This window comes from Oncorhynchus clarkii, chromosome 5 (genome assembly GCF_045791955.1).
Source record: "Oncorhynchus clarkii lewisi isolate Uvic-CL-2024 chromosome 5, UVic_Ocla_1.0, whole genome shotgun sequence".
NCBI classification, from domain to species: Eukaryota; Metazoa; Chordata; class Actinopteri; order Salmoniformes; family Salmonidae; genus Oncorhynchus; species Oncorhynchus clarkii.
In genome coordinates this window covers 28,556,090-28,581,228 of record NC_092151.1, presented here as the reverse complement: position 1 = coordinate 28,581,228, position 25,139 = coordinate 28,556,090, and the positions used below count along the sequence as shown (strand labels likewise).

Genomic DNA, 25,139 nt, shown 5'->3' with positions numbered 1-25,139 from the left:
TTTAACCCAGGTTCCAACTACAAAATCAACAACAAGTTTTGGTTGATTTCGATTTGAATTCATGTTTTCTGACAACTCAATCAAATATTAATACAAATGTGTCATATTTTCCCAGTGTGCTGTCCATATAAACATTTGTTTAACCAAAGTAAGTATTTTTTCAATTTTACTTCATTTTCTAAATGTTTGCTGTGCTGGAAAAGAGGTTGGAATATTAATTGAGGAGTAATATGAAAGGTCTAAGCTCCCAACTGTGCCATGTAAAACATGACTTGGAGACATCTGCACCCAACAGCTTTTCAGTCACCATCCTATAACATCCCCCTGAATAGAGGTGACCTCTTTCTAAATCAAGTAAACTTTGTGCAACAAGAGGCAATATATCAAATCTTCAAAACCCTCTACCACTGATGACTGCCATCTGGATTGACCCTGTAATTACAAAGGAATAGAAGAGTGAAGTCAAAGTGATCCCAAGGTGAAACACTACAAGATAAATAAAAAGGGGGTCTGATTATAGCACCTTATGGTCAAGTTCACTTTACTGTTAAGTGGGAATACTTAAATAGAAAGAGGAAAGGATAGCGAGGCATTCACTAACATGCAATGTGAAGCAAGATAATCACAAGACCAAATACATAAAATCAAACAGGAGAGACAGCTAGGCAGTCAGTCACAGCAGAGAGTATTTATATGCAGACATCACAACAGTACCTAATAAGAGTTGCATTGCAAAATCATTACATAGTTGCGTTAAATAGCAATTACTGCCACTAAAAAACATCTTGTCAATTAGAAATGTAAGAGGATTCAAGATTGAATGGGCCCAGTTGACTATGTGGTTTATGAGGCCACTGGTTTAGATTCTGATTCGGTGGGACCATTATGAGCACAGCATTGAAAGAGCAGCAGTACCTATGCTTGGTTTTAACCTCTCAGCGAACCAGGTCTCACAAAGCACATTCTGTTCATCCTGTACTAACATGGCATTACTCATTTTTGACACAAAGACTCTGAGACACCTCTGTAGGAAGGCAGCGAGGAAGTGGCACTATAAAGCCAGTCTCGCATGAATCATTACAGCACATTACATTACATTTGAAGTCTATCAACCAAGGAGGACTCGTTTTTTCCCACTAGCCAATCCAACATTACTCTTCTCTGAACCCTGTCCCGTTCCAGTGGTCCCTCTGCCACCAGGGACCAGGGCTCAAACACATTCAGAAAATACCAATCCTTCTCATCTTCAAGTCTCTTCTACGTGCAAACTTCTCTCCTACCCTCTCCTCTACTAGGTCTCCTTGGCTTGTAGGACATGTGTCACTTTTCTAGTGCTAGTACATTCCCTTCAAGGGAAACAAAACAACAGTTACATGCTGCTACATGATGCTTCTGTTATACTCTTAAGATGATGGGTAATTAAGCAATAAGGCCCGAGGGGGTGTGGTATATGGACAATATACCACGGCTAAGGGCTGTTCTTACGCACGACGCAAAGCGTGCCTGGATATAGCCCTTAGCCTTGGTATATTGGCCATATACCACCAACTCCCCACCAACCCCCAAGGTGTCTTATTGCTATTATAAACTGGTTAACAACGTAATTAGAGCAGTACAAATAAATGTTTTGTCATACCCGTGATATACGGTCTGATATACCATAGCTGTCAGCCAATCAGCATTCAGGGTTTAAACCACCCAGTTTATAATAGACTATATATACTAGTGCTTCACATCATGTGTATTTGGCTCACTTAAGGGTACAAAGAGTGACAATCAGTAAATTAGATACTATACAGTCATGTTGTCATCCTTAGGGAAAGGGGGATACCTAGTCAGTTGTCCAACTGAATGTATTCAACTGAAATGTGTCTTCCGCATTTAACCCAACCCCTCTGAATCAGAGAGGTGCAGGGGCTGCCTTAATCGACATCCACGTCTTCGGCGCCCAGGGATGGGAAAAGCTCTCTAGAAACCAGTAAGCTCCTCCAGCTCAGGAGAGCCCAGCTTCTCATCATACCAACCATTTCAATTAGGTTTGAGATACACAAGTGGATATATTGGAATACAAGGGGAGAGATATCTACCAAAGTATGACTGAGATAAAAGTATCTGGAATAAATGTTTCATAAAATAAATACATTTTGTGTGGTGTGTGTCCAATGGAACCCCTCCAACTAATGCATTTGTATAGGAGCTGTTGTCATGGTGATTGTCAGGGATCCAGTAGCTCCATGTAGGGGTTTGAGATTTAGTTCATGATGTCCAATCAAATAGCTTATACTATGATGGGAGGGAAGTCTGGAAAGTCTGGTAAAGTCTGGTCCAATAAGGTAGGATCCTAGTGGATCACAATAGATCCTTGGAGTATTTCGAGGGGGAGTAGAATCCTGGGTAGGTCCCAGTTAAGAATGGTTAGACTATGGTGTTCCAGGCTTTCTGCCCAGTGGGTGAGGTATCAGAGGACGGTGGACTCGGGAGTCTCTCTCCTCTGGGAGAGGTCGGCCCAGATTAGTGTACAGGCCATTTATTGGAGTTGTCGGTTGGGGAGATCCAGAGGGTGTGGTCAAGTGGGGGGTCAAAGTTCAAGGTGCTTTCATCATGCCAGGAGTGGTGAGTTGAGTCTGATACAGTTGTCTTGTTGTGAGTGGAGGGGGGTCAGATAGAGCTGGAGACCACTACAGTTGTATTATGGTGTCTGTATTCAGATGAAGGTGGAGTCCATGGTGCTGCTGTCATGCGTGCTCCGGGCGCGAGCCTCAAACAGCTGTTTGATCAGAGCAGACTTCTCCTGCTCCAGCTGAGTGATGCGCTCACTCTTATCAGTCACCTCCTGCACCAGGGTAGAGAGGGATGGAGGGATGGAGAGAGGAGGAGTGGTAGAGGAGGAAATGAGGAGGGGAGACATGGACCGGGGAGAAGAGAGTTTAAACAAGCTTTTATTGTGCATTTAAGGAGTGTACATACAGAGCTTCGATGCAGCAGAGAGAAGAGAAGAGATAGGTAGAGGTTAGACGATCATAGAGGGACAGTGGGGACGAATACAAATACAGTATATACAGTACATTTAATTGACATCTAACAGTATCTTCAGTTTACCTGGGTGAGAAGGCGGTTCTGGTCCTTCAGTCTCTGAATGGCTTGTGGTGGGGCAGTGGCAGGAGGCTGGGAGCTGGAGGAGATTGCTGTGGGCTGGGTGCCAGAGAATGGGAAAGACTGCTAAGAGGGAGAGAGAGAAATAAATTATTCACCATTATTTACCATGTTTCAGTAAAGACTCCAGTGTTTAGGGTTGACTATACTCTCTGTCTAAAACATAGAAAGAACTTTCAACATATAATTGCCACTGAGAGGATTTCAGTAAGAGTTTTCCTCTTACTAGAACTTGAACTTAGAAACTGAACTTAGAAACTGAACTTAGAAACTGAACTTAGAAATTGCACAATTATATGAGACAACCATTCCTCATAGGGCAGTGAGGAGGCTGAGTTACACACAGTCAGGTAATATGTCTTCTTTCAAGGTGAATCATCAATATTCACCATTCCAGAGCAGGAAATGAGGTCATTAAGGCAGCGGTTGGCTTCCTGCAGCTTGGGAAGCAGAACATCCATGCGACTTTGATTCTGGGATTCTGTGAAGAAATCCTGGTGGGAGAGAGAAAGAGAGACAGTAAGAACTAGACAGTTTCAGATCATTTATATATTATCCATACCTATTGTACTGCATTATACTGTACATGACCTGGGTCATCTTCATTAGGACATATTCATATTTTTTTACTTGTAATTTACAGTATATATACAGTATATATATATATATATTTATTTTTTTTACTCCCTTTTCCCCCCACAATTTAGATCTTGTCTCATCGCTGCAACTCCCCAACGGGCTCAGGAGGCAAAGGTCGAGGCATGAATCCTCTGAAACTTGACCCGCTAAACCACAATTCATGACACCCACACGCTTAACCCGGAAGCCAGCCACACCAATGTGTCAGAGGAAACACCGTCCAACTGACAACCGAGGTCAGCCTGCAGGCGCCCGGCCCGCCACAAGGAGTTACTAGAGCACAATGAGCCAAGTATAGCCCCCCCAGCCAAACCCTCCCCTAACCCGGACAATGCTGGGCCAATTGTGCGTCATCCTATGGGACTCCCGATCACGGCCGGTTTGTGATAAAACCTGGGATGGAACCCGGGTCTGTAGTGACACCTCTAGCACTGTGATGTAGTGCATTAGACCGCTGTGCCTCTTCGGAGGCCCTCGGGACATATTCATTTTTAAAATGAAAATGGACAAGTCCAGGAGGTAGTCCCTCCCTGTTTCAGTTTGTTTTCTTCTGTTTGCTGCCTAATGAACAGTCCTTACCGTGCAGTGGTTGCTCTGGCCCACGTGTCTCTGTCTCTCTGTGACATTGTGGATCTGGTTCTGGTACCACTCTCTAGCCCGCTCCACCACCTCCAGACCAGCCAGCAGAGAGTCCTTCTCCTGTTCCAACTCCTTCATCTGCTTCAGCTGGAGCAAGAGGGAGTCAACATCTATCTCACTATGATCATCAACTTGGGTCACTAACCTGAAGTCATTTGGAGACTCTGTGTGCTTGCTGCTTGCTCCTCAAGCTTAGACTCATCCTGAGTTTCAAAAAAGGGGTCCCTAATTTACAATCATCCCAGGGTAAATGTTGTGTATTAGCTAAGGTGCATGTTGATGATGATTATGATGGTCAAAAATCTACATCTCTAAATGTTGTCCTGAGACAATGGCCCAGGGCCAATTGTGCCAGCATTGTACCCCGACCTCAAAAGGAAGAGCAATATTCATAGGAGCAATCAGCCCGGCGCCATGGCAACCGTGCATAGACCTAAGAATGGGTAAACAGTAGCCACTCCAACAGGCCGTCCTGTCCCAGTGGCAGGCAGACAGTATTGAGTTCTGCTGACCATCTTATCCTCCAGTGCCACAGCACAGCACAGGCCCCATTCCTGGCATTCAGCCACCTGATGTGTCATCCACTCTCTCTATACACTATCACTGTTGGGAAAACCATGTCTGTACAAAGGCCTATTTCCCAATGACATAAACCAACCAGCATTGTCAAAGTGTGCTGATACTGTTGTTGTTATCTGATCTGGACTATAACCAGCCAGGATAAACCTCTTGTGCCATCACTGCATACTAAACACATTTCCCCTTTCAGCTCTGGCCCTGCTGGGTTGAATGGGACCTGCAAACAGAGGACAGAGGAGAGGAGAAAGAGAGATGAAAGAGAGAGAGAGCACGGAAAGACGGAGAGGGGTGGCGGGGGATTGTGGCTGGAATTAGGCGTGACCCAGTGTCAGGCTGTGTGTTTGTGTGGTGGGCCACAGGCAGGGCAGCTCTGTAGAGAGAGGGGGGAAGTGCAAGGGGAATGATAGAAAAGTTAGAGAGGGGAGAGGGGGTACATGTCCCAGCTAGCTGACAAGGCTAACATCACCCGTGTTAAAATGACAAAGCATACAACACCAAGAATGGCATGACACTGATGATGTTGTCATATCTAAAATCACTTTTTTTTTTTTTTTACCTATAATTAACTAGGAAAGTCAGTTAAGAACAAATTCTTATTTACAATGACGGCCTACCAGGGAACAGTGGGTTAACTGCCTTATTCAGGGACAGAACGACAGATTTTTACCTTGTCAGTTCGGGGATTCAATCCAGCAACCTTTCAGTTACTGGCCCAACGCTCGAACCACTAGGCTACCTTCCGCCCCAGAGTTTCCTGCAGTTATATGTTCTGGTGCCTCTCAGGCAGTTAAATGATTGATTGGGGACCTCTATGTAGTTGAATGTGATTGCTTTTATTAAATATGTTTATTTTAATTGTGTACACACATACAGTGCCTTGCGAAAGTATTCAGCCCCCTTGAACTTTGCGACCTTTTGCCACATTTCAGGCTTCAAACATAAAGATATAAAACTGTATTTTTTTGTGAAGAATCAACAACAAGTGGGACACAATCATGAAGTGGAACGACATTTATTGGATATTTCAAACTTTTTTAACAAATCAAAAACTGAAAAATTGGGCGTGCAAAATTATTCAGCCCCTTTACTTTCAGTGCAGCAAACTCTCTCCAGAAGTTCAGTGAGGATCTCTGAATGATCCAATGTTGACCTAAATGACTAATGATGATAAATACAATCCACCTGTGTGTAATCAAGTCTCCGTATAAATGCACCTGCACTGTGATAGTCTCAGAGGTCCGTTAAAAGCGCAGAGAGCATCATGAAGAACAAGGAACACACCAGGCAGGTCCGAGATACTGTTGTGAAGAAGTTTAAAGCCGGATTTGGATACAAAAAGATTTCCCAAGCTTTAAACATCCCAAGGAGCACTGTGCAAGCGATAATATTGAAATGGAAGGAGTATCAGACCACTGCAAATCTACCAAGACCTGGCCGTCCCTCTAAACTTTCAGCTCATACAAGGAGAAGACTGATCAGAGATGCAGCCAAGAGACCCATGATCACTCTGGATGAACTGCAGAGATCTACAGCTGAGGTGGGAGACTCTGTCCATAGGACAACAATCAGTCGTATATTGCACAAATCTGGCCTTTATGGAAGAGTGGCAAGAAGAAAGCCATTTCTTAAAGATATCCATAAAAAGTGTCGGTTAAAGTTTGCCACAAGCCACCTGGGAGACACACCAAACATGTGGAAGAAGGTGCTCTGGTCAGATGAAACCAAAATTGAACTTTTTGGCAACAATGCAAAACGTTATGTTTGGCGTAAAAGCAACACAGCTGAACACACCATCCCCACTGTCAAACATGGTGGTGGCAGCATCATGGTTTGGGCCTGTTTTTCTTCAGCAGGGACAGGGAAGATGGTTAAAATTGATGGGAAGATGGATGGAGCCAAATACAGGACCATTCTGGAAGAAAACCTGATGGAGTCTGCAAAAGACCTGAGACTGGGACGGAGATTTGTCTTCCAACAAGACAATGATCCAAAACATAAAGCAAAATCTACAATGGAATGGTTCAAAAATAAACATATCCAGGTGTTAGAATGGCCAAGTCAAAGTCCAGACCTGAATCCAATCGAGAATCTGTGGAAAGAACTGAAAACTGCTGTTCACAAATGCTCTCCATCCAACCTCACTGAGCTCGAGCTGTTTTGCAAGGAGGAATGGGAAAAAATTTCAGTCTCTCGATGTGCAAAACTGATAGAGACATACCCCAAGCGACTTACAGCTGTAATCGCAGCAAAAGGTGGCGCTACAAAGTATTAACTTAAGGGGGCTGAATAATTTTGCACGCCCAATTTTTCAGTTTTTGATTTGTTAAAAAAGTTTGAAATATCCAATAAATGTCGTTCCACTTCATGATTACAGTTTTATATCTTTATGTTTGAAGTCTGAAATGTGGCAAAAGGTCGCAAAGTTCAAGGGGGCCGAATACTTTCGCAATGCACTGTATAAACAATATCACCTAAATCCAATACAGGGAGAAGCATATAAACAATATCACCAAAATCCAATACAGGGAGAATACAGGGAGAAGATTTCTCCTATTTTCAATACTGAGGCATGATTTATTTCTATATAATGTGCATGGGGCTAGTCTACACAGCAGCTCCAAACAGTACAAACTACCATACAACTGCTAGAGCATTAACATGACAACTAGGGGTTTACATGTTATCAACAAGACACAACCTGATACAAACCCACACTAGCACTGTCCACTGGCACTGTTCACTAGCTTCAACAACTCATTAACCACAGACACACAACAGAACTGTCAAACATTCAGCTAGTTGACAACTTGTTATCTCTCTCTGACTCTGCTCATAACTCCATAGTTAAATATTGACACAGCTTGACATGCATCTGGAGTGGGTAGTAGACATGTATATACATGGAAACTCCTCAATGGCCAGTCTAAATATCCTTCCTTCTCTTCGTCTCTCCTGTAATTGTTCTCACTCACCCAAAGGAAAAAGTGCAGTGCCTTGCTGCTGTACAGACTGCTGCTGAGAGGGATGAAGACAGTGGTGTAGGCTGCCCAAACTGCTGTCCAGGCTGGGCCGGGTGGACCAAGCGAGTCCCCTGCTTCCAGGCCCCTGGGTCCGACCCGGCTCATTACCATGTGGACAGGCAATCAGAGGGGGGAGGAGGGAGGGGGAGGGGGAGCAGCTCCCTCTACAACTCAACACAGAGAAAGAGTGGAAGGAGAAAGGAAAAGACAGAGAGAGAGGGAGAGAGAATAGGGTTCAGAGAAATGAGAGGCAGGGGGAGAGAGGAAGAGAGAGAGAGAGAGAGAGAGAGAGAGAGGCATGGAAGGGGGGCAGGAGATTGGGAGGGCAACAGTAGGGGAGGGGTTGGACTGAGAAAAAAGGGGGAGGGAAGTAGGGAGAGGGGTGGAATGGTGGGTGTTGGCCAACAGAAACAAAGTGCCAGAGAGCAGTAGAAGTCTGCACAGAGCAGAAAGGCCTGTTTATATATGGAACTGTTCCTCAGCTCTCAGCTCTACCCTCTAGATAAAATTACCCCTAACATGAACACCATCACTGAACATCACCAGCGTTGAGAACATGGTTGTTTGACTGCCTCTCTTAAATCTGTGCAACAGTGTGTGTGTGTGTGTGTGTGTGTGTGTGTGTGTGTGTGTGTGTGTGTGTGTGTGTGTGTGTGTGTGTGTGTGTGTGTGTGTGTGTGTGTGAGTGTGCACGCGTGTACGTACCATTCCATAACCCACTCCGTTGGTGATGGTGTGGCGTCTCTGCTCATCCCGGCTCCGCCCATGGCGTCTGGAGGCAGTGAATCCTGTGGCTGATTCACTCTGGGACCTCGGCAAACCAGCCTCCACAATACCTGGACCAGAGAGAGGGCAGGAAGGGGTGGTCACCAACTGACTTCCAGATCTTGTCTGGAACACAGGTATCAACTGTCTGGTTAGTACATTGTACAGTGAGCTCCAAAACTATAGGGACAGTGAAAATTCTGTTGTTTTGTCTCCGTACTCCAGCACTTTGGATACAATGACTATGAGGTTAAAGTGCAGACTGTCAGCTTTAATTTGATGGTAATTTCATCCATATTGGGTGAAATGTTTAGAAATTACAACACTTTTTGTACATAGTCCCCCCATTTTAGGGGACCAAAAGTATTGAGACAAATTCACTTATATGTGTATTAAAATAGTAAAAAGTTAAGCATTTAGTTTCATATTCATAGCACACAATGACTACATCAAGCTTGTGACTTGGCTGTTTTTTGGGGGGGAGGTGGATCAGCTTTAATATTGCGGGTAGATTGTTGCTTCCATCAATGTTAATTGTCTGCATCATTTCCAATCTCCCATATATATTTTTGGTATATATATATATATATTCCACCCAATATATATATATTTATATATACATACAGTACATACATACATATACATAACCACACATATATATATATATATATAAGCATTCATACATATACACATATATATGCATACATACACATACATTTATACATACAGTTGAAGTCGGAAGTTTACATACACTTAGGTTGGAGTCATTAAAACTCATTTTTCACCCACTCCACAAATTTCTTGTTAACAAACTATAGTTATGGCATGTCAGTTAGGACATCTACTTTGTGCATGACACAAGTCATTTTTCCTACAATTGTTTACAGACAGATTATTTCACTTATAATTCACTGTAGAAGTTTACATACACTAAGTTGACTGTGCCTTTAAACAGCTTGGAAAATTCCAGAAAATTATTGAATGGCTTTAGAAGCTTCTGATAGGATAATTGACATCAATTGAGTCAATTGGAGGTGTACCTGTTGATGTATTTCAAGGCCTACCTTCAAACTCAGTGCCTCTTTGTTTGACATCATGGGAAAATCCAAATAAATCAGCCAAGACCTCAGAAAATAAATTCTAGACCTCCACACGTATGGTTCATAGTTGGGAGCAATTTCCAAACGCCTGAAGGTACCACGTTTTGTCTCCTAGAGATTAATGTACTTTGGTGTGAAAAGCGCAAATCAATCCCAGAACAACAGCAAAGGACCTTGTGAAGCTGCTGGAGGAAACAGGTACAAAAAATATCTATATCCACAGTACGAGTCCTATACCGACGAGTCCTATACCGACATAACCTGAAAGGCCGCTCAGCAAGGAAGAAGCCACTGCTCCAAAACCGCCATAAAAAAGCAAATGGGTCTTCCAAATGGACAATGACCCCAAGCATACTTCCAAAGTTGTGGCAAAATGGCTTAAGGACAACAAAGTCAAGGTATTGAGTGGCCATCACAAAGCCCTGACCTAAATCCTATAGAAAATTTGTGGGCAGAACTGAAAAAACGTGTGCGAGCAAGGAGGCCTACAAACTTGACTCAGTTACACCAGCTCTGTCAGGCGGAATGGGCCAAAATTCACCCAACTTTTTGTAGGAAGCTTGTGGAAGGCTACCCGAAACGTTTGACCCAAGTTAAACAATTTAAAGGCTACGCTACCAAATACTAATTGAGTGCATGTAAACTTCTGACCCACTGGGAATGTGATGAAAGAAATAAAAGCTGAAATAAATCATTCTCTCAACTATTATTCTGACATTTCACATTCTTAAAATAAAGTGGTGATCCTAACTGACCTAAGACAGGGAATTTTTACTAGGATTAGATGTCAGGAATTGTGAAAAACTGAGTTTACATGTATTTGGCTAAGGTGTATGTAAACTTGTATATATACATACACACACACTTTTTTTAAAGAATATACCTTCCTTTATTATTTCCAAACCCTACCCCCCTCCCGCAATTGGAGTAAACTAATAAACAATAACACTTATGCTTCTACTTCCAGCTTATACATACTAATCACATTTTACAGACACAATCTATTTTACAATAGTTATATTTTGTTTGTTTTTAGTCCTGGCCTCTATTTCTGATGTCCATCCAGTTTGATTTCTATTTGCCATATATTTGTAACTGTGCTATTTCACAAAAGTTCTGAACCTATATACATTTTACAGACCCCGTATGTTTTTACATTGGTTATCTTGTTGTTATTAGTCCCATCATTCAGCTCCATTCAACCCCTCCCATCTATCTCTTAACACCATCAATATTGGATTTCTATTTGCCATACATTTTTCAACTGTGCTGTGATGCTTCACAAAAGTACTGAACCTTTTATTCTCATAGTTTCTACAGATTGTAAATTAAAGAAACATTTTTGCTAAAATAAATATTATTTTAATAATCCATTGACTATGACTTTTCAAATCACCCAGTATTGCTATCTGTAGTGTTAGTTCTAGGTAAATGTTGCAATTCTTCATCCATTCCTGGACCTGGACAAGCTACATATGGACAGTACCAAAATACATGATCTAATGACTCTGCCTCCTCACAGCAAAATCTGCAGAGCTGGGAAGATTGTATCCCCCATATATATAACATTCTATTGGTTGCAAGAATTTTGTATAATCATTTAAATAGAAAATTCTAAGTTTTGAATCCAGCGTCGTTTTGCGTGTCAATTCATAAACCATGTGCCATGGAATTGGTCCATCAAAAATCTGTTCCCAACTATTTTGCAATTTATATGGCACAGCTGTCAATTTTTTGGTCCTTAAATGAAACTGGTATATATTTTTATTTATCACAGTTTTCTTTAACAAATGATGGTCTTTAATGCAGGGCCGACAGATAAGTTCATTACTTTTTCCCCCTTCTACCTGCCTCCTCCATTTTTTGTGGTAATGCTGCAACTAGTTGGTTGTAATTTTGGATAGAGCAGACATTTCCATGTCTATGGAAATGTTGCTTGTTTTGTTTGTGTTTCAGATTATTTTGTGCCCAATAGAAATTAATGGTAAATAATGTATTGTGTCATTTTAGATTCACTTTTATTGTAAATAAGAATAGAATATGTTTCTAAACACTTCTACATTCATGTCGATGCTACCATGATTACGGATAATCCTGAATGAATCATGAATAATGATGAGTGACAAAGTTACAGATGCACAAATATCATACTCCTCCAAATAATGCTAACCTCCCCTGTTATTGTAATGGTGAGAGGTTAGCATGTCTTGGGGGTTTGATACTTGTGCATCTGTAACTTTATCACTCGTCATTATTCACGATTCGTTCAAATTACAGCTGACAGTCTGCACTTTAACTTCATAGTCATTGTATCATTTCAAACCCAAAGTGCTGGAGTACAGAGCCAAAACAACAAGAAAAATGTGTCACTGTCCCAATACTGTTTGAACTCTGTATATGCTTCTGGGTACCCATCACCTAACACATTAAATGAAAACATAACCATTTGTAAGGAATAACATAAACTTTAGGTACATGTTAGTGTTTGGGTATCTTTGCTCTTATATAATGTTAGTATCAAATACATAGAGCTAGGTGGACATGAAAGCCAGAGACGAGAGAAGTTCTGACTCGCTCTGTTGTGTTCAGTGGATGAAGGTTTTTATCTACAGTGGCAAGAAAAAGTATGAGAACCCTTTGTTTATACATGGATTTCTGCATAAATTGGTCATAAAATTTGATCTGATCTTCCTCTAGGTCACAACAATAGACAAACACAGTCTGCTTAAACTAATAACACACAAACAATTATATGTTTTTATGTCTTTATTGACCACACTGTGTAAACATTCACAGTGCAAGGTGGAAAAAGTATGTGAACCCTTGAATTTAATAACTGGTTGATCCTCCTTTGGCAGCAATAACCTCAACCAAACGTTTTCTGTAGTTTCTGATCAGACCTGCACAACAGTCAGGAGGAATTTTGGACCATTGCTCTTTACAAAACTGTTTCAGTTCAGCAATATTCTTGGGATGTCTGGTGTGAACTGCTCTCTTGAGGTCATGCCACAGCATCTCCATTGGGTTGAGATCAGGACTCTGACTGGGCCACTCCAGAAGGCATATTTTCTTCTGTTGAAGCCATTCTGTTGTTGATTTACATCTGTATTTTGGGTCGTTGTTGCATCACCCAACTTCTGTTGAGCTTCAATTGGCGGACAGATAGCCTAACATTCTCCTGCAAAATGTAATGGCGCCAGAAAGGATGGCTACCGTTTCATGGGCTCTTAACCAACCATGCTATTTTGTTTGTTTTTTCACATTTTTTGTAACTTATTTTGTACATATTGTTGCTGCTACCATTGTTTTTGCCCGATAGGAGCCTCTGGAAATCAGAACAGTGATTATTCACCTTGATCTGGATGAAGCATTTCTCCTTAATGAGTCGGTTGAGAGGGATTTACTCCAGACACCCGAACAGGCACTCATCCCCGTCATTCGCAGGAGAAAGCGACGGAAAAGATATTGCGGAAAGAGATCGGGCTGCCTTGTGAGGATCTGCTGACGCGTGGCTAATCTGTCCTTGCCATCCGTACTACTGACCAACGCACAATCGCTGGAAAATAAATTGGACGAGCTAAATGCACGTAAAGCCTGAGGTAGAGTATCTCATGATAAGCTGTAGACCACACTATCTATCTAGAAAGTTTTCATCTGTATTTTTCATAGCTTTCTACATACCACCACAGACTGGCACTGGCACTAAAACCGCACTCAACGAGCTGTATACCGCAATAAGCAAACAGAAAAAGAGGCGGCGCTCCTAGCGGCTGGGGACATTAATACAGGGAAACTTAAATCTGTTTTACCTGATTTCTATCAGCATGTTAAATGTGCAACCAGAGGGGAAAAAACTCTAAACCACATTTACTCCACACACAGAGACGTGTACAAAGCTCCCCCTCGCCCTCCATTTGGCAAATCTGACCATAATTCTATCCTCCTAATTCCTGCTTACAAGCAAAAATTAAAGCAGGGTTTCATCGGTGACTCAGTCAATAAAAAAGTGGTCAGATGATGCAGATGCTAAGCTACAGGACTGTTTTCCTAGCACCGACTGGAATATGTTCCGGAAGCTTATAAGAAATCCTGATTTGCCTGATCTGATGAACAATCAAACAGGCAAAGTTTCAACACAGGACTAAGATCGAATCATACTACACCGGCTCCGACACTCATCGGATGTGTTAGTATCACCATTACAGACTACAAAGGGAAGCACAGCTGAGAGCTGCCCAGTGACACGAGCCTACCAGACAAGCTAAATAACTTCTATGCTCGCTTCGAGGCAAGTAACACTGAAACATGCATGAGAGCATTAGCTGTTCCGGATGACTGTGATCACGCTCTCCGCAGCTGATGTGAGTAAGACCTTTAAACGGGTCAACATTCACAAGGCCGCAGGGCCAGAAGGATTACCAGGACGTGTACTCTGAGCATGCGATGACCAATTGGCAAGTGTCTTCACTGACTTTTTCAACCTCTCCCTGTCTGAGTCTGTAATACCAACATGTTTCAAGCAGACCACCATAGTCCCTGTGTCCAAGAACACTAAGGTAACCTGCCTAAATGACTATCGACCCGTAGCACACACATCTGTAGCCATGAAGTGCTTTGAAAGGCTGGTCACGGCTCACATCAACACCATTATCCCAGAAAACCTAGACCCACTCCAATTTGCATACCGCCGGAACCGATCCACAGATGATGTAATCTATTGCTCTCCACACTGCCCTTTCACACCAGGACAAAAGGAACATCTATGTGAGAATGCTATTCATTGACCGCAGCTCAGCATTCAACACCATAGTGCCCTCAAAGCTCATCACTAAGCTAAGGACCCTGGGACTAAACACCTCCCTCTGCAACTGGATCCTGGACTTCCTGCATGCTCAGTCCCCTCCTGTACTCCCTGTTCACTCATGACGGCACGGCCAGGCACGACTCCAACACCATCATTAAGTTTGCCGATGACATAACAGTGGTTTGCCTGATCACCAACAATGATGACACAGCCTATATAGAGGAGGTCAGAGACCTGGCAGTGTGGTGCCAGGACAACAACCTCATCCTCAATGTGATCAAGAATAAGGAGATGATTGTGGACTACAGGAAAAGGAGGACAGAGCACGCCCCCATTCTCATCGACGGGGCTGTAGTGGAGCAGATTGAGAGCTTCACGTTCCTTGGTGTCCACATCACCAACAAACTAACATGGTCCAAGCACACCAAGACAGTCGTGAAGAGGGCACAACAACTCCTATTCCCCCTCAGGAGACTGAAAAGATTTGGCATGGGTCCTCAGATCCTCAAAAGGTTCTACAGCTGCACCACCGAGAGCATGGTTGCATCACTGCCTGTTATGGCAACTGCTTGGCCTCCGACCGCAAGGCACTGCAGAGCGTACATCACTTGGGCCAAGCTTCTTGCCACCCAGGACCTCTATATTAGGAGGTGTCAGAGGAAGCACCAAAAAATGGTCAAAGTCTCCAGCCACCCTAGCCATAGACTGTTCTCTCTGCTACCGCACGGCATGCTGTACCGGAGTGCCAAGTCTAGGTCCAAGAAGCTTCAACCCCCAAGCCATAAGTCTCCTGAACATCCAATCAAATGGCTACCCAGACCATTTGCACCCCCCCCCCCCCCCCCTCTTTTATGCTGCTGCTACTCTGTTATTATCTACGCATTAGTCACTTTAATAACTCTACGCACATGTATATATTACGTCAATTACCTCGACTAACCGGTGCCCTCGCACATTGACTCTATACCGGTGCCCCCTGTATATAGCCTCACTATTGTTATTTTACTGCTGCTCCTCAATTACTTATGATTAAGGGCTAAGGGCTTGTGAGTAAGCATTTTACTGTAAGGTCTACTACACCTGTTGCATTCGGCGCATGTGACAAATACAATTTTATTGTATTAGAAAATGTCTTGATAAACTTGGGAATTCCTTTTTCTGTCAATGGTAGCAAGCTGTCCAGGCCCTAAGACAGCAAAGCAGCCCCAAACCATGATGCTCCCTCCACCATACTTTACAGTTGAGATGAGGTTTTGATGTTGGTGTGCTGTGCCTTTTTTTTCCACACATAGTGTTGTGTTCCTTCCAAACAACTCAACTTTCATCTGTCCACAAAATATTCTACTGTAGTGCTGTGGAACATCCAGGTGACTATTGCAAATTTCAGACGTGCAGCAATGTTTTTTTTTGGACAGCAGTGGCTTCTTCCGTGGTGTCCTCCCATGAACACCATTCTTGTTTAGTGTTTTACGTATCGTAGACTCGTCAACAGAGATGTTAGCATGTTCCAGAGATTTCTGTACATCTTTAGCTGACACTCTAGGATTCTTCTTAACCTCATTGAGCATTCTGCGCTGTGCTCTTGCAGTCATTTTTGCAGGACGGCCACTCCTAGGGAGAGTAGCAACAGTGCTGAACTTTCTCCATTTATATACAATTTGTCTTACCGTGGACTGATGAACATCAAGGCTTTTAGAGATACTTTTGTAACCCTTTCCAGCTTTATGTACTTCTACACCTGCATTGCTTGCTGCTTGGGGTTTTAGACTGGGTTTCTGTACAGCACTTTGAGATATCAGCTGATGTAAGAAGGGCTTTATAAATACATTTGATTTGATTATGCAAGTGAACAATTCTCTTTTGTTTGAAGCATGGTTCACATCAGGCAAATTTGAGTTTGAATCACCAGAGATAACATCAGACTAACACATTATCACCACAAACCCACCCCAAATCTTGTGAGTGTGTGTGTGTCTCACTGACAATGATGAGACAGCCTATAGGGAGGAGGTCAGAGACCTGGCAGTGTGGTGCCAGGATAACAAGCTCTCCCTCAACGTAATCAAGACAAAGTAGATGATTGTGGACTACAGGTAAAGGAGGTCTGAGCATGCCCCTATTCTCATTGACGGGGCTGTAGTGGAGCAGGTTGAGAGCTTCAAGTTCCTTGGTGTCCACATCACCAACAAACTATTATGGTTCAAACATGCCAAGACAGTCGTTAAGAGGGCACAACAACTCCTTTTCCCCCTGGCATGGGTCCTCAGATCCTCAAAAAGTTATACAGCTGCACCACTGGTTGCATCACCAACTGGTATGGCAACTGCTCGGCCTCCGACCGCAAGGCACTACAGAGGGTAGTGTATACGGCCCAGTACATCACTGTGGCCAAGCTTCCTGCCATCCAGGAACTCTATACCAGGCGGTGTTAGAGGAACCCCATAAAATTTGCCAAAGTCCTCAGCAAGCGGTACCGGATTGCCAAGTCTAGGTCCAAAAGGCTTCTTAAAAGCTTCTACCCCCAAGCCATAAGACTCCTGAACAGCTAATCAAATGGCTACCTGGACTATTTTCATTATCGTCCCATATTTGCATTACGCTGCTGCTACTCTGTTTAATATCTATGCATAGTTACTTTACCTCTACCTACATGTACATATTACCTCAATTAAACTGTGCCACCGCTCAATGACTCTGTACCGGTACCCCCTGTATATAGCTTCGTTACTGATATTTTATTGTTGCTCTTTAATTATTTGTTATTTTTCTATTTTCTTCTTTTTATTTATTTTCAGTTTATTTGAGTAAATACTTTCTTTTTTTTTTTAACTGCATTGTTGGTTAAGGGCTTGCAAGTAAGCATTTCACTGTAAGGTCTACACCTATTGTATTTGGCACATGTGACAAATAGAATTTGATTTGATATTGTGTGTGAGACATCCTGCAGTGCCTATGGTGGCCACACGAGGAAGCTAATCTCCCTGCTAACCAATATCAACTGAGAGACAAGAGGTTTCCCTCTGGTTGTTTTGAATGTGGACAATTTACATTTCTGAGGGGGGAGATGAGAAGAAAATGCAAGTTCAGGTGATAGTAGATAACAGAGCAGGAAAAACATGATACTCTTCCATGTTGTGTCATGACTCCCAGAAATCCTGTTAATCGGTAACTGGATATAATTCCTTGAGGGCAGAAGTATGTGGGGTTCAGAGTGGCCAAATATGTAAGGAGAAATATGTAAAGCTCCTAGTTTAGTGTTTCTAGATAGTCTTCAAGTTGGACTCTGGCACCCGAAGAGGATATTGTTTACCAGTGTATGTAAGCCTCATTTGCACACCTTATAACAGCATTGCTAATTGAAATGGTTTCCTCTGTCGATGTGCCATTTCCCATTTGGTCTAAACACATAAACACAACATGTATTGTTTTTCCATTCCAGCAGCAAGAAATTGTGATGAAAAACTTTTTTGATTGTACAGCAGAGGAGAGGTTAGTTTGAGGGAGCATGTGAGAAAGAGCCAGTCAGTGAGAGAGAGTATAGAGAAGAGAAAGAGCGAGACAGTGGGAGAGACAGCAAGAAAGATAATTAGTTAGTATTGAAATCATCATATCAGGGTCAGAATCTGCCCTACAGAGGAAGAAGATAAGATGGTGACCCACGGGGGAACCTGTAGGCTTATTCTATCACACTCAACTGATCTAGACTCAGCTCATTTTATTTGCACTCATTATAGAGTCTCTTTAACACTTGGATAGAAGGCTAACAATAGTTTAACATTTACCGTAGCATTGTCTATTATTAACTCAGTGTTGATGGAAATATTGACATTATCACATATGGCACTGACTTTGCCTGTGCTACATTCCTAACTCTGTTGTGCTGTGAATGAATAACATTCCAGGCAGTTGAGGGACATCTTTATAGTAGTTTCTATTGCTCCATGCATCCACAGGTGATGTCATGTTGTCTTGAGCAGTAACGGCTGACAAAGAATGTCCCTCCTGTACTCTGTGCCTCTCTCTCTCGCTCTCTCTCTCTCTCGCTCTCTCTCTCTCTCTCTCTCTCTCTCCAGAGCCAGTTTTTCCTGAGGTGAGTTGTTCCTCACACCTCACAGTTAATCTGCAGTCAGACAGGTCAGGAAGGCAAGCTCTGACAGGCTCTCTCTCTCTCTCTGTCCAACCACTTCCACACAGCCTCCTCCGCCTGTCTGGCTGCCTACAGCTCACTGCTCAGATACACAAAGATAGAACAGCAGGATCTGCAGCCATGAAAAATGTTAAATCTTTCCTAATGTTTAGAGCATCATATAGCATGGATGTCATTTCACCCACACAGTGATGCTGTCCAGAAGCTGCCTTTAAAAGCGTGGGAATTATTTTCCAGTGCTCCAGAGGAATGATAATTGTTATTATGCCTTTAATTCAGCATAACCTTGGCAGGACACTAAAGCATTGGGGTCAGTAGCTCTGTAGACCATAGCCCACAATCCAGCACCAGCCGCTGGCCCATTACCCTGCTCCAATACCACATCAGCCTCTTCACTGAGTACCACAGGGGCAGCCGTGACCTCTATCCATGGTTGTGGACATCCCCCAAGAAGAGACAGCATCCCAAATGTCACTCTATTCCCTATATAGTGCACTATGTAGATAATAGGGTGCCAGAGAGAGAGGGAGTGCAGGGTAATGGCGCTTCTTCAGGGGTGGGCAGGATTTCACAGCTGCCGTGCCTCAATTACCCTGCGTGTGGTAATCTGCTCTAATCCAGCGGGTTTGCTGGGGGAGTTAACATCACCATTCACCACACTTTCCAATCCCATGTACAGGCTCCTCTAGAGTGGCTATGTGGCACTGACGTAAGTAGCTATCCAGGGCCTCCAGGCTGCTTCTTCACGGACATGTCACAGTTATAGCTTCAGACATTCCCAGTTATACAGACAGACAGGCTTGGATTCAGCAAGGCCATTAGAGAGAGAGAGAGAGTGTGTGTGTGAGAGAGTGTGTGAGAGAGTGAGTGAGAAAGTGTGTGTGTGTGTGTGTGTGTGTGTGTGTGTGTGTGTGTGTGTGTGTGTGTGTGTGTGTGTGTGTGTGTGTGTGTGTGTGTGTGTGTGTGTGTGTGTGTGTGTGTGTGTGTGTGTGTGTGTGTGTGTGTGTGTGTGTGTGTGTGATGCATGTGACAAAGCAGGATTTTCTCCATGGCTTTCCCGACCTCGGTGAACACAGGCCAGTCTAATGAGGGCACCGGGAAAGGACCAGTAAAGGTTGGGCTGATGATCCCGTTAGCAGCAGTCCAAACCCCAGTCTAAACTCTGGCTAAGCATCCTGAGGAATTTGAGACATGATCTGTGACTCACGCTGGACAAGTTGGAGGCCAATTACTCAATTACACACTTTTCACTGGAGCGGAGAGATTTAAAAGGCATACCAGGGCTTTGAAATAATGGTGGTTAGTTAGCTGAGCTCACCCATTAGTAAAATACCAGCGAGTGTGGAAGGATTGACCCCTAGCTGTGGCCCCTAGCTGTGGGCTCTGGTTCTCTGTTCTAATGTGGCAATTTGGCAGTGGTTCCAGTGGTTCAATGGCTAGAAAATGTACAGCAGCGGTGTGGCTGGTCTTATCATCTTCACATAGAGGGAGAGAACAAACAGCTAAGTTATTGAAGAGAGCTGTCCATAAACACTGACACTAGCAGTATGTGTGTAGTGTAGGGTAAGGTTTGGTGTTAGAATGTGTGTAGGTGAGGTCAAATTAGAAGTTACAAGGCTGTGATGACAAGCTCAGAGTAGGCACCTTCACACTAAAAGAAAGGATGTGATCAAAAGATCTGGGAATCAGTTAGCTGACTGAAAATGGAGCCTATTGCACAGTACTTGTCCTGCACTGTAAAAAGTAGGACGGCACAGTTCTTCACCTGAAGTGTTTTTTCTGATTGGTATGATCCAAAATTACGCTTTGGTTCTTTCAACTTATTCAATTAGTCTGAAATCAAATAACGACTTTGACAGATCAATGTGATTTTGGAGGCCTGGCCCTATTGGGGCTGTGGCTTTCAGTTTGTTATTTTTGGCCACCTGTGAGAGTGAATGTCATTCCAGGTAATGTGTTCTGTTTTTTATTATTTTATTATTATATGTTGACTGCCAGCACTGAATCTTAAATGGAAAATCCACTCAAAAACTAACTTTTGGTATCTTTTTCATTAGTCCACTATTGATACAGTCCCAAAATGTTTTGCATGTCAGCAGTCAAGATTTTAAGATATTGGACTTTCAAGAAAAGTGGATGGGTCACTATTGTCTAGACATGTACAGTACACAGCTATCTAGCTAACATTAACAGTTTTACCTACCTGCAGATTCATACTCTATCATTTCATGCATAGTGGCTAGCTATGACAATCCATTTGTACTGTAGCTATGGGCTGGGATTATGGTTCATTGTTTAGCTAGCTAGCTGGCTACATGTCTAAACAAAAGACTCTACTTCGCAATAGAATGATTACATGACCCATCAAGTTAGCCAGGTATGTCTGGGGGTGGTTACGGACATCTATTGTATATCATGAACATGTGTACTGTACATGTCTAGACAATAGTGACCCATCCACTTTTCTAGATGTGGTTGGGGGTGATTATAGCGTTTCTTTCACATGACCTATCAACTTCGACAAGTGTCTGGGTAAGCATCATCTAATAGGCTAATTATAGAATATAAATAAAATATTTTTATCTGGACACTTTCAAAGTCAGATTAGGATATAGGCCAAGTACTAGATGAAGTGTATAATTACCTGGAGTTTTGTAAAGAGATAGGTGGGGCTAAGGCTTAAGGGTGTGTGAACGATGCTGAATAGGTGTAGACAAAGACGAGCTCTCCAGTAGGTGTACCAAAACATTCAAGGGACATTTTCTCAAAAGTGGGGTTACAAGTTTGTCAACTTTCAAAGCAGAATTACTTTCTCATTGTTTCTCAACTGCAGTGTATGATGTACCATTTTGTAGCTCTGAATCTCTACTTTTATCCAATGTAAAAAAATAATTTAAAAAAGCAATTTCAAATGTTACTAGTCTACATAAGGCCGAATGGAGGCGGTGGATCACACATAGCCAATATTGACTTTGCAGCTGGCCCATCTAGAGGAAATCGCTCAGTTCTGCCTCCAGGGCAAGATTCATGACAATAAACGTCAACCTGCGAGACTGCATGCATCAAGAGCTCAGAGGGCAGCTGACACTTAGTCCAGTGGTGGAAAAAGTACCCAATTTTCCTACTTGTGTAAAAGTAAAGATACATTAATATAAAATGACTCAAGTAAAAGTGAAAGTCACCCAGTATAATACTACTTGAATAAAAGTCTAAAAGTATTTGGTTTTAAAAATACTTAAATATCAAAAGTAAATGTATTTGCTAAAATATTCTTAAGTATCAAAATTAAAAGTAAAGGTATAAATAATTTCAAATTCCTTATATTAAGCAAACCAGACGGCACCATTTTAGTGTTTTTAAAATGTACAAATAGCCAGGGGCACACTCCAACACACAGACATAATTTACAAACGAAGCATTTGTGTTTAGTGTGCCCAGAGGATCAGAGGCAGTAGGGATGACCAGGGATGTTCTCTTGATAATTGTGTGATTTGGGCCATATTCCTGTCTTGCTAAGCATTCAAAATGTAATGACTACTTTTGGTGTCAGGGAAATGTATGGAGTAAAAAGTACATTATTTTCTTAAGAAATGTAGTTCAGTAAAAGTAAAAGTAGTCAAAAATATAAATCGTAAAGTACAGATACCCCAAAAAAGCAACTTAAGTAGATACTTTAATGTATTTTTACTTAAGTACTTTACACTACTGATTTAGTTTGATGCTAAACATTTTGTAACCTGGAACTTAACCTGTTGTGCTGCAGCGGTTTAGTGAGAGTATGTCTGTGTGTCTGGTATAGCGATGATAAGTGCTCGTGTGTGTGTTTCATACTCTATGTCCACAACTGGGTCAATGAGACTGAGACAGCAGAATAGCCCTGGCCGGTTTACAACCCACTTGATCTCATTACTGAGTGACGATCAATGAGCTTTACATCATTGAGTCTTTCCCGATCGCTTACCCTAGTGAGAAACAAAATACACCCATGGAGAGAGACAGCGAGAGAGAGAGGTGGATGACTGGTCCTGATCTTAGATAATTAATCTGTCCTGCAGACCCACTCAATACTCATTCAGATATGTATTTAATTTATCACAATGTGAAATCAATCAAGAGTGACATTCAAACTTACTTGGTTTTTGGAGGCTTGGTGACTCGAGCGCAAGGGACTCTATGGACCTCACCCGACTCTGCTGTGGATGCGCTTGCTTCACCATTCGAACCGAATCTTCTCGATACGAACCGCTTTCGAGCACAATGGGAATCCGTTCCAAACTTCTGCCTGATCTCTCATAACCCGCATTGGTGTACCGCACGGGGCCACCTGCGACAGAGGTGACTGGGTATCCAGTGTTCCCCTCCTCATGTCTGGACCGACTCTGAAGTGAGGACGCGCGGTTGTGATGCGTTTTGTTGGTCCCGTTGCTCGGATCCAGTGGAATAACTTTGTTTTCAATCCGAGTTCCGACAGAGCAGGCAGAAAGCGGGGCTGGTTTTTGCGCTGGCAGATGGTGCTGTTTAGAGTGCGGGTGTTCCGGGGCAGACGGGCCCTTCATTTGGTTGTTGTTGTCCGGGTTCAGCATGGAGTATCGCAACCCCGCCACGAAGCGCTCAAATGTCAGGCAACCATGCGGTGGGGCCACCCGCCTCAGGCACTCCAGCACCCCGCCGGGCAAATCATGAGTATCTGCCCCTTGCCATCGACTCTCAATCTCCGATATGTGCACATACCCTCTCTTCCCGTCATCAAGGATGTCAAAGAGTGTCCTCAAACTGTGTAAAAATGCTTTGGGTAACCCATCTGTTGAATATTCCGTGTCTTTAGGCTGCATTTTACCGGTTCTGCTTGTCTTGCCTTCTCTTCTTGTGCCAATCCTACCGTAAATTGTCGATGACCCGTTCAATTTGCACCTCCGATCAGTCACTATCAGAGCCATTCATTTATCAATCGTTGAACTGAATAATGGCAAACTCAAACCTCACCAAGATATATCTTATAACGTGGTTATAAAGTCGTATTACTTTGCGCGTGATACAACAACTATTCGTTTGTAATAAGTAGCCTAGCCTACTATATTTATTCAAAATTAATTATAAATTCTACCCATTTCTCTTTATGCCTTCCATTGACGAAACACTGCTTTCCTTTGCAGCTCCAGGATACTTTTTTTCAACTGGACAGTCCTTCAAACGTCTGCGCAGATTTGTCTAGGGACACAGCCATTGGTCATCGTCAGAATTGCCGTGCGCTTATTGGTAGGAACTTGTGGAAGGTAGAAGTTTGAGTTGTGCTTTTGTTATTCATTGAGCCGGACGTTATTCGCCCAAGGATTCATACCCTACCCACTTAATGAGTCAGGAAATATGTGTGTTTACCCTACATCTGGGTCTAATTGTAAAAAAAATAAAAATAGGCAGTCTTTATGCAAGATGTTTACAATAATGGTTATACATAGTAATAGGCGTATGATACATTGTAGCCTATGAGTGATACATTGTAGATTAGAGCATTGTATCACCACTATATTCCATAAATAAAACACTTTCAACTGACTAAGCCATTAATATTTCACATTGTTTAACATATAGGGCTTTTTAAGCTTTATAGGACCAAACATATCGTAATATATCTTTAGAAAAATGTTTCTTATAGCTAACACAAGTCACAGCTATCTCATCTTTCCTCCATGTAGATACATCATTAGAGAAGAGCAGTCACTTCCATTTCATCCCCAAGCCTCGCTTGCTCAGACTTGAATTCTTCTCTCATCCCTTGAGGACAACTTTTAATTTGATGTAATTTAAGTTTCACTCTGTCACAGGGAATGCTGCAACTTATATAGGCTACATTTATGATGTATCCCTGTTTCTCTCCTCTCCTCTCACTGTAAACCAACCAACACAGTACTAGTCATTATTGATAACATATTGATTTTGGGAACAGAATCACTGAATGCCTGAGGGTGAAATCAAATTGATTGTCATAGTAAAGGATCTGACAATTGCATACAGTAGAAAGTCCTACACACAGTGGCTTTGGTCATTAATGGAGGGAATTATCCTAACAGTAAACCCACTTTGGCTACTCCACCGGGGTCAGCTAGTGCACGCTCCTATGTAGTAGCATAGCTAGAGAAAAAGATGGTGTGTGTGCGTGCGTGTGCATGCTCATGTGTGTGTGTGCACGTGACAGAGAGAGATAGACTGCACTGCCAATGTGAGTGGTGTTCTTTTACTGATCGGCAGGTTCAGAGTCAGACAATTTAATCCTCAATTCTCTACCAGCCTCCCTC

The 25,139-nt window shown here is 42.7% G+C and overlaps 1 protein-coding gene across 2 annotated transcripts; it reads right to left on the bottom strand.

Moving 5' to 3' along the window:
• Nucleotides 1-1,394: 1,394 nt before the first annotated feature.
• Nucleotides 1,395-23,895, bottom strand: LOC139408621 (suppressor APC domain-containing protein 2-like). 2 transcript variants are annotated; one of them, XM_071152713.1, is made up of 6 exons: nucleotides 22,979-23,895; nucleotides 8,736-8,866; nucleotides 4,372-4,518; nucleotides 3,543-3,647; nucleotides 3,100-3,219; nucleotides 1,395-2,833 (listed from the first exon to the last, which is right to left on the bottom strand). In XM_071152713.1, exons 1-6 carry the CDS (start codon nucleotides 23,781-23,783, stop codon nucleotides 2,705-2,707), a joined length of 1,437 nt encoding a protein of 478 aa, XP_071008814.1. In that variant the 5' UTR covers nucleotides 23,784-23,895; the 3' UTR covers nucleotides 1,395-2,704. The 2 variants fall into 2 exon arrangements, with proteins under 2 accessions (XP_071008814.1, XP_071008815.1); XM_071152714.1 differs by having other exon boundaries at nucleotides 3,100-3,216.
• Nucleotides 23,896-25,139: the final 1,244 nt, after the last annotated feature.

Bases quoted from the DNA above. Each gene is read 5' to 3' on its own strand.
- LOC139408621 (XM_071152713.1), bottom strand. From the start codon at position 23,783: ATGGCTCTGATAGTGACTGATCGGAGGTGCAAATTGAACGGGTCATCG. The intron at 3,220-3,542 runs GTGAATATTGAT...TCTCCCTCTTAG, and splicing joins TCATTTCCTGCTCTGGAATG to CAGTCTTTCCCATTCTCTGG. The intron at 2,834-3,099 runs GTAAACTGAAGA...ACCCTGGTGCAG, and splicing joins AGAACCGCCTTCTCACCCAG to GAGGTGACTGATAAGAGTGA.